This window comes from Chenopodium album, chromosome 9, assembly GCF_948465745.1.
Source record: "Chenopodium album chromosome 9, dcCheAlbu1.1, whole genome shotgun sequence".
NCBI classification, from domain to species: Eukaryota; Viridiplantae; Streptophyta; class Magnoliopsida; order Caryophyllales; family Amaranthaceae; genus Chenopodium; species Chenopodium album.
This window is the reverse complement of record NC_137842.1, coordinates 69,364,016-69,373,582: the sequence shown is the minus strand read 5'-3', so window position 1 is coordinate 69,373,582 and position 9,567 is coordinate 69,364,016. Positions and strand designations below refer to the sequence as shown.

Below are 9,567 nucleotides of genomic sequence, written 5' to 3'. Positions count from 1 at the left end.
AATATTTTGGAACTTCATAGTAATGCACAAGAAACCACTTTATAGTTATGAAATTATATTTTCTGAATATAATGGACAATAAATGATGTATAGGTGGTTTTGGATTTCTTTTGTTGCAATTTTACTTTAGTCATCCTATATAAATATATAATGAGCTCTCAATCTAAAATATGAGTTTCCTCATTGTATGTGGACGTGGCACCACTGATACTAGCCAACCCTTTGTAATAAATTATGGCATTGCTCGGACCAAATACTTAAAATTTTAAATAATATTACACATTATTTGATAGTAAGAAATTTTTTTGTTTCAACTTTAGAAGCCCCTAAGTTTGGGTGCTAGAGGTATAAAATATAAACTATAGCCTATTGGAATAAATTCCTGAAAATATTAGTCTTACACAAGAAGTCAAGAAGAACAAAGAAATGATGAAAATATCGAACAAAAGTATATGTAATGATATGTGGACAAAATAAATATTCTATAAAGTTTAATAATACACTTTTTATACCACCAATAAGAGTCTCAGATGGAAAAAACAAAATTAGTTCTTTATAAATTAAGGTTCAATCCCAAATAATTTGTAAGAAATGATGAAAAATATCATGGGTAATGCTATATAAGCATTTAATATACTTCCTTTTTTAGTATTAAGTTGGGAATTTATCGACAATTCACGAGTAAATCGGTGTAATAAATGGTTATTTATTGTCTTTCCTTTCCATTTTTATCTTTTTATATGCAGCCCTTAAGTATGTTGACAAAATAAAATATTCTACAAGTATAGAGAATACACTTTTTATACAACCAATAAGTCTCAGATGGAAAAATCAAAAACAATTCTTTATCAATAAAGAACCAATCCAAATTATTCAACCATTTTTCAAAAAAAAAAATAATAATAAAAGAAAAAAATTAACCAAGGCTCAGATGCGAACTTATTCAATCTGGAGTCAGATGAATTGTGGCGGACCCAGCTGCCACAGAGAACGCAGAGTTCATCACTGCTTAGTTTATACCAGTTTGTGCACCAGCCGGGAATCGAAACCCGGGTCTGTACCGTGGCAGGGTACTATTCTACCACTAGACCACTGGTGCTTGTTGTTTGTTTTATCTTTACATTCAATATTGAACCTTTGTTTCTTGTTTGTCTATAATGAAATCAAGAAGAAAATCCTGTTATACTTGGTCACATGATACTTCGGTATATAGAAACTTTGATAACTACTCTGTATTGAAATTAGGGAGCTAATTATGTGAGATAAGTTTGAGTTTGGGTATCTAAATTTGACTATTTAATATTTTCAAATAAGTTCGAGTTGAGTCCATTATTCCATAAGTGTTTTATATAGACGTTTTGCTTTTAATAGTAGTTGATGATGGTTTTAACGAGTTTCTCGTGGTTTTCAAATCGAGTTTTGAGTAACTCAACTCAACAGCCTTAATTGAAAGGTTTTGCTTTTAATTCTTTAATGGAAAGGAAAGAGAACCTGAAAACCTCAACCTCACATACGGAGTACCATTGCTGCTTCCAATAGTATTGAAGTATTTGAGTATTTCAACAGTTACAGTTGAAGATAAATTATCAAGGTTTTATTCCTAATACAGTTGAAAGAGAAGCCCTTGCACGAGCATCATACGAAGAGCAGAGGACAACAAACTCTAATTCACAACTGTCAATTAATCCTGAGGTATTCAGATCTCAAAAATTTTGGATACAAATTTTCAGTGTTAAGGAAAAAGAAAGGACGAAACATGTTAAAGCAACCTGAAGTCCTTACCAATGAAAATGAACATAGAGATGGTCAAGTTTTCCCTTATTTAGAAGAACTGATCTCTTTCTAAAACAGATATAAGCAAGTTACCAAGTTCAGGAAGTGATACTACTCCATATCTCAAATCACTGATCTGTTCTGTACAGCATCATAATACAGGTCCAATAGTTCCAAGCATCCAATTCCGGAAATAAAATAAAAAATAAAAAATAAAAAAAAATAAAAAAAAAAGGCAAAGGTTGATAATCATGATGATCAAAAATTGGTAATTCATAGTCTCAGATGACAAGGCACTCAAATGTCATTATGTCAAATCCTGCCGACTGCTTGAGACATGGGAGGTGGTTTGCACATTCTAAAACCTTCAACAGTAGAGCAAAATGCAATAAAAATAAGAATGGTCTCAGGGCACCCCTTGATGTGCAGTATATAAAAACTGAAAATTTTGTATTAACATTTTTAAATAGTGAAGCATAATACATGTTAAATGAAATGGAACAATTTCTGCACAAATTATTTAGCAATCAGAATTGCCTTAGTTAAAATATTATCACAATCACGACAAACCCAGCAATTTGCAAGCTTATTCTCATTTATTTCAGTCTAAAGTTCGTAAAAGTCAAATATAAAGTTCAAATTATAACCCAATTGACTAATAACCTCCATATTTCCTCATAAGAATTCAAAAATATACCTAAAATTTATAGTTTGATGATCCCAAAATTAATTCTAACAAGGTCTCGTAGGGATTAGGATTAAATTAGTTGTCGCATCTGCACAGAGGGTTATTTAAACAAATTTCTGATTGAAAATTGGGAGAGAAACAAACCCTGCAACCTCCAGTACTGAAGTTCTAATTGTTATGTGCTGAGGAAAGGAATCAGATGGAATCATAATTGCAGCAATGAGAGAACCTGACATTGAGGAAGCTTGTCTTCAGCTTTTATCCTTTTCTCATCTTCATCATCATCTTCATTCCTTGATAAGTAGAGGACTGGAAGAATAAAGCTGGCAGAGAAAAATTGGGAAGCAAAGGGGCATGGGTTGCACACGTCTTCAGGACTTCCAACTCTTGTACAGGTATGCTTGGAAACTGGCTGAAAATCCTAGTGCAGAAAAGATGCATGTCAACTTCAAAAGAATCACAAATCATAGTTTTCACGGAACAGTAAAATAAATACAGTATTACCAATTGTCAGTGCCGTACTGCTGTTCTGGAATGACATAAATCTTCCAAACATCTCTTTCTTGGCCAGACAATATGATTAGAATTGCTTCCAATCCCACACCCTGCACACAGACCCCTGATTTAACAGTGAGTTATTCAACTATGATGTGCTTGTGCCTCGACTCTCGAGGAACCTTGTCATGACCCAAGAGTGACTGCAAGTCTACAAGAACATGCATCTCATGTTCTCAATTGGAATTTTTCAAGTGATCAAACCAAGATGAACTCCCTTTTAAATTTATGTGGCTTGCAGAAGGGAATCATCCTCCTTATCAAGTACATCTACACCAGACATCAGCAAATCCAGGATATTGTAAATATGATCACCACCTGGATGTGATTTATCCCCAGAAACAAATGTAGAGACCTCGTCTTTAACCTTAATCCATGATGATCCTGCATCTTTCACTACCCCTTTAGATCTCATCAGCTTTCTGATATCCGCTGCCTCTCTCCACCTTCCCTTTGCAGAGTAAATGTTAGCTAAAGTAGTAAGTGTCCCAGCACAATTGGGATTGTGTTCAAGAATCCTTTCGGCAGCATGTCTGGCACGCTCAACATCACCATGAATTTTACATGCTCTCAGAAAGGTCGACCAGATAACATCATCTACTTCATATGACATGGTATTTATCATGTTCTCAGCTTCTGTTAGCCTTCCAGCTCTGCATAAGAGGTCAACCATGCAGCCATAATGTTCTTTACAGGGACTTATCTGAAACTTCTGGCTCATAGAATTAAAATAGGAATAACCCAGATCCACAAGTCCTGCATGGCTACAAGCAGAAAGAACTCCAATGTATGTCACAGCATCTGGCCTCAAACCAGCTAGCAGCATTTTATCAAACAAATCTAAAGCTTCTAGACTGTCACCATGTTCAGCAAATCCATTTACCATGGAAGTCCACGACACAACATCATCCTTGCTCGTTCCATTGTATATCTCTGAGGCATCCTTTATGCTTCCACATTTGGAATACATAGTAATCAGCGCACTTTGTATCAAAGATGTATGTTTTAATCCAACTTTCAATACATGAGCATGTACTTGTCTACCTTGCTCAAGTATTGCCATACTACCAGACACGCTCAACATACTAGCAAAAGCAAATTCTGTAGGTTTTGGCCCTTCCCTTCTCATCCATGAGAAATAATCAAACGCTTCCTTGCCATATCCAGCTTGAGAATATCCTGTAATTATGCTGCTCCATGAAACAATATCTTTGCTATTCATACAATCAAAAACCAAAGATGCTGATTTTAACTGACCACATCTCGAATACAATGTCATGACTGAATTTGCAACCGATAGAGCATTTAAGGAACCAGCTCTCATGACATGAGCATGTAATTGTTCACCCCAATTAATTCTACCAAGATGGGCACAAGCAGTAATAACTGCAGCAAATGTGTATTCATTAGGCCTCACCTCGGAATCTCTCAATCGCTTAAACTGTTGAACAGCAATCTCTTCTTTACCCATCTGAACATAGGAAGTAATGAGTGAAGTCCATCCAACCACATCAGGGATAGTCATTCTTCCAAACAAACACATACCATAATCCAACTTCCCACATTTATTGTACATTGTAGCAAGAGTATTCACCACATAAGAGCCTAAATCAAAACCCTTCTTTAATGCTTGTGTATGGATTTCCTTGCCATGTTCCAGATCACATATATCAGCACAAGCCTTCAATGCAATGGCAAAACTATATGCATCACAGTGCAAACCAGAGCGCCACATTTCAGAAAAATACAGCAACCCTTCCTTACAATAACCAGCCTTAACCAGTCCTGTTATAATAGCAGTCCATGAAACTACATTCTTCTCCGGCATCTGCTCGAAAAATCGACAACTCTCCGAAATATAGCCAGACTTAGCATACATGTCCAAAAGTGAACTCCCCACAAACACAGAATTAACAAGACCATTCTTAACACAAGCCCCATGCAACAATCTCCCATTAGTTAAACTATTATTAAGTCCACAAGCTTTCAGAGCCAAACTAAGTACAAAGGGGTCCACTCTAATACACGGGTCAACACACATTCTTGAAAACAAATTCAAACCCTCGTCATAGTTCGATGCATTGACATACCCAGATATCACATTGGTCCAAGAAACCACATCTCTTTGCGGCATTTCATCGAACAGTTTGCGTGCATCTTCCAAACGACCAGTTTTCACAAACTCTTTAATCTGAAAATTACATTCTAACACATCTGGGATCTTGTTTGACTGTATTAATGGATTAATTTGCGTTTTTATAAGTGGAGATTCGAGCAAATCAGCTGTAGAATTGGCTATTCTTGTGAAGTATCCCCTGAAATAGGTTCTTGGGAACATAATCATAGAACCCCCTTTGAAGACAGAGAAACTACAATCTCCGGCTCCGGACGGTGGCTCCGGCCGACTGACCGACGGCGGCTGAGATAGTGTGAAGGAAGAGAGTGAGACTGGACTTTTTATTGTTATGTTTCAAGCCCTGTCTTTTTATTGTTTCCTTTTCAAATTGATAGAGCTGGAAATCCATATTATACAAACCCGAATGGACTAGTGTGTGAATTAACCCGACTCGAACCGAACTCAAACAAAATATTATGTGACTGATGAATTTGACGAGTGTTTTGTTTGAGGTTACATGACTAATTGAGGTTTGACTGATTAACCGAATATGAATTTTTATTGGTTAAACGCGAATATGAAAATAAGATAGTTGAGTTTGGTTGATTAAAGGTGAATATGAAAAAAAAATGTAGAATTTTAAGTAACGAGACTTTTATTTGGAGACGGATGGGATAATATGTATGTAAGTTAATATAACTTGAAAAATTGAATCAAATTCTATGTAATTCAAGTAAAACAGAAACAAAATAGGCTCGATCTGTACAACATGTTTGTATATACTTCGTACCATATAGTACACCGGACTACCAGAGTTGCATAGAAACAAATCCATCAATTTACAACCATCATATAGTAGCTTGATATATAAGGAGGAAAGGAATCAAAATGTTCAGCTTACTTGCTGGAGCTAGATGTAGTGGAACTACCAACCCATTTAACCATAACAGAAATCGGGGAAGATGAATATGCCCGATGATTATTGTTTAACAGTTGTGCATAATCATCCTCCATGGCTGTAGGTCCTGGATCACTATTCTGAGCAGCAATCTTAGCCTTCTCTTCTGCTTTCGACGCTTCACAAACTTCAACATTAGTATCATCAGCCATCTCTTCAGCCGGTGATGCTTTATCATCCACGAACCCAACATAATTTGCCATTTCTTCTGCCTGCAGTGCTTCATAATCAGCGCCTTCAATACTCTTGAGAACCTCTAAAACCTCGTCCATTGACGGCCTGAGTTCCTTGTCATGTTGCAGGCACTGGAACGCAAGCTCTGCCACCGATACAGTCATTCTCCTAACCTTGAAATCTAGTGCAAACCCAAGTTGTGGGTCCACTAACTCGTCAAATGCACAATGTTGAATCCTGTTCATTGCATAGTTGAACAAGTTTATCTCATGTTCAGGCCTATCCATGTCTATTGCAGGCAAAGAGGAAATGAGCTCAATGAGGACTACTCCAAAGCTGTAAACATCGCTTTTATCTGTCAGCTTATAACACTGGTGATACGCAGGGTCAAGATACCCAGGAGTCCCCTGTGGAGCAGTTGACACATGAGTTACATCGGTTGGAAAGAGTCTACAAAGCCCGAAATCAGCAACTTTGACACTGAAGTTGCAGTCAAGGAGAATGTTGTTAGTTTTGACATCACGGTGTATGATATCAGAAGCATGGAGGTAAGAGAGCGCAGTGGCTGTTTCTATTCCAATTCTCAGCCGAACAGGCCATGGAAGATATCCTGATTTTGTGTTTCTACCATACAGGTGATCAGCTACTGTGCCATTTTTCACATACTCGTAAACAAGTAGTAGTTCTCTGCAATGCTGGGAAGTGCAGCCATAAAGTGACACAAGGTTTTGGTGTCTCAAAAGGGTCAGTATTTGAATTTCGTTCATAAACTGCTCCAGCCTTTTGTAGCTCTTCTCATAAAGGCGTTTTACAGCAACTTCCCTCCCGTCTTTTAGTTTCCCTAAAATGCAAAACTTTTGATTAGTTGATTTGAGTTTGGAGATGTCTTATTTAGGATTGAAGAGATAAAAGGTCAAGCTTACCACAATAAACTATTCCAAAGCCACCACGGCCAAGTTCTTTAGATTGATCAAAATTAGCAGTGGCTTCAACAAGCTCATTGTAAGAGAAGAGTGATACACCAAAGTATATGCTTCCCTTTTCAAGTTCTGATGCACTACAGTCAAGGGAAGCGCTCTGGGTTACACATTTGAGCTTCTTACGGTGCCAGAAGCCTATAATTGCTATGAACACAAGCAAAGCTCCTCCAATGCCTGATATCAATCGAGGTCATGTGAGAACTAATTTGCAGGCCAGTTAAACTAAATTTTTAAAATGCAATGTTATTATTCAACAAGAGGGACTTGGATAAATGAGAAAATTAAACTTACCCAGTCCCAGAATCAGTCCCAACTTTTCCTTTACTGTAAAGATAAAGAATTGTCAGTTTTTCAGCATGAATATGCTTATTGCTGTTAAAACAGTACTTATGGTTGAAGCCCCAATATTGGATTTTGTATTCTGTCACAACCTTTAATATTGATATAGCTCTATGCAAATTGGATACTATTTGCTATAATAATCACGAGACAACCAACAAAAATATAAGAAGAAAAGAAATAACTTCATGAAACTGCAAAATAAGTAGAACTCTACAACAAGAAGCTAAAATACCATGTTTCTTACGGTGGGAGATGTTTTGAGGACTACTTGGAGTTGGTTCAGAGCACACTAGTGGATGGGATTTGTCCCGACAATGGCACAAAAACTGATCTGAAGACAATTCCTCTGATGATCCGCATCTGCCACCAGACTTCTCACAGTTGGAACAGGCTATGAGGTTCACCAAGTATGTCGTCTTAATTTGCACCTTCTCTAAGATATTCAGAAGTGAGGCTTTTGTGCTTCTGAGCTCATCTAACCCACTCTTATCCACCAGAAACTTGACAGTGTTATTGCACGGACACGGCTTACCTATCCTACTTTTGTTTGATGATTCATCAAACCAATAAGCAAGACCTTTTGAACCATCGTCCTTGGAGCAGTAAAAAGACTTGCTGTGATAACTAGAGACATTGGCACAACCATAGGATAAACTTATATTCCAATAACTGCCGTCAGGCTTCAAAGTGGGAAGCAAGGCTATTGCACTTGTATCCCGCAAATAACAACGTTCAAGCAGGGTACTTTCAGAAAAAGTCATGGTGTGGGAAGATGGATCAATGCCAAGCACTCTTAATCCAATGTATGCGTTATGTAAAACGTTCATAGTAGAATACCTGTCATTGGCATTAGTCTCATTATGACAAGTGAGCTTGAAGTCCGGCATCCCACAGAAGATGGGCCTATCACCTCCCCAGAACGGATACCCTATATTTTTTATCTTCCCGCATGAGTATAGCTTAGAGCACGCGTCATAGCTTGTATTATCACCATTTGACAGGGGAATGGCTAAGAAAAAGCAGAAGGCTAGAAAGAAACAGGAAACCATATTTCTAATGGAAATGTGTTTCATGGACATAAAAATGGCAAATTCTAGTATACACTTTATATACAGAAATTCATGGCTTTATTTATCATGAAATGTTGCATGCTAGAATGCCATATATAGAATGGTAAATAGGAACTGAACGCAAAGAAAGGAACAAAACCATTCTCAGAGCCTCAGAGGAGTGGACAAGCTAGACTAGAACTAGGACTTGGTCTTTCAACTTGAAGCCAGACTACATATGGTGCCAAACTTATGTACCTAAAAATTCCTATTTTCACATTGTAGAATATATATAGGACGAGAATGATTACTTGTCAATTATGAAAACTAGCAGCAGAGAAGAAAAGGGTGGGACCAAACAGGTTCAAGTGGGAACAAATCTATAAAGCTGATAGCGTAGTCCAACCATCCCAAAATAATGGTCCGAGTTTTTTTTTAACTCTCATAATTAAAGATATGACATTCTACTAATAACAAAATATCCTACGCTCTTTATAATTCAATTTAATAAGGATATTGGATTATAATTTAGTAAATGTGACAACTTTTTTTTTAATATTCTAACTATCCTTGAATAATAACCAGATCATCTAAGTACTACTATGCTCTACTAGTCACTCCCTTTGCATATGAAGTTATTACAGAATAGAAGTAATTGATCATACGATTTATATTAAAATTTTATATTGAGAAATAATAATGCATTGGCTTTTTAATATACAAATACTTCGTGCATTGATATCTTATGTGACAAATAATATAGAATAAACAGAGTATTATTATAGGATAGGAATATAGGAATATAGAAATATTATGTGCCTCAAGTTTCCTTAGATTTCCAGATACTTATTGACTATTAAAAGAACTACTATAGCCATTTTGTTCACGCCACTTCACCCCATAAATTAGTTCAACATGATTTTGATGTCTTT

At 36.6% G+C, this 9,567-nt stretch overlaps 1 protein-coding gene, 1 non-coding gene and 1 pseudogene across 4 annotated transcripts; all 3 read right to left on the bottom strand.

The window, feature by feature from the left end:
- Nucleotides 1-1,027: 1,027 nt before the first annotated feature.
- TRNAG-GCC (transfer RNA glycine (anticodon GCC)) lies at nucleotides 1,028-1,099 on the bottom strand. The gene has a single exon. It is a non-coding gene; the product is annotated as a tRNA-Gly (tRNA).
- A 1,100-nt stretch (nucleotides 1,100-2,199) lies between these two features.
- Nucleotides 2,200-5,533, bottom strand: LOC145560362 (putative pentatricopeptide repeat-containing protein At3g47840 pseudogene; annotated as a pseudogene). The gene is made up of 2 exons (XR_014093134.1): nucleotides 2,966-5,533; nucleotides 2,200-2,882 (listed from the first exon to the last, which is right to left on the bottom strand). The product of XR_014093134.1 is annotated as a putative pentatricopeptide repeat-containing protein At3g47840 pseudogene (transcript).
- Nucleotides 5,534-5,802: 269 nt separating this feature from the next.
- LOC145559031 (LEAF RUST 10 DISEASE-RESISTANCE LOCUS RECEPTOR-LIKE PROTEIN KINASE-like 1.1) lies at nucleotides 5,803-9,090 on the bottom strand. 2 transcript variants are annotated; one of them, XM_081620433.1, is made up of 4 exons: nucleotides 7,819-9,090; nucleotides 7,536-7,568; nucleotides 7,188-7,418; nucleotides 5,803-7,105 (listed from the first exon to the last, which is right to left on the bottom strand). In XM_081620433.1, the coding sequence occupies exons 1-4, from the start codon at nucleotides 8,663-8,665 to the stop codon at nucleotides 6,030-6,032; spliced, it is 2,187 nt and encodes a 728-aa protein (XP_081476559.1). In that variant the 5' UTR covers nucleotides 8,666-9,090; the 3' UTR covers nucleotides 5,803-6,029. The 2 variants fall into 2 exon arrangements, with proteins under 2 accessions (XP_081476559.1, XP_081476560.1); XM_081620434.1 differs by having other exon boundaries at nucleotides 7,831-9,090.
- Nucleotides 9,091-9,567: the final 477 nt, after the last annotated feature.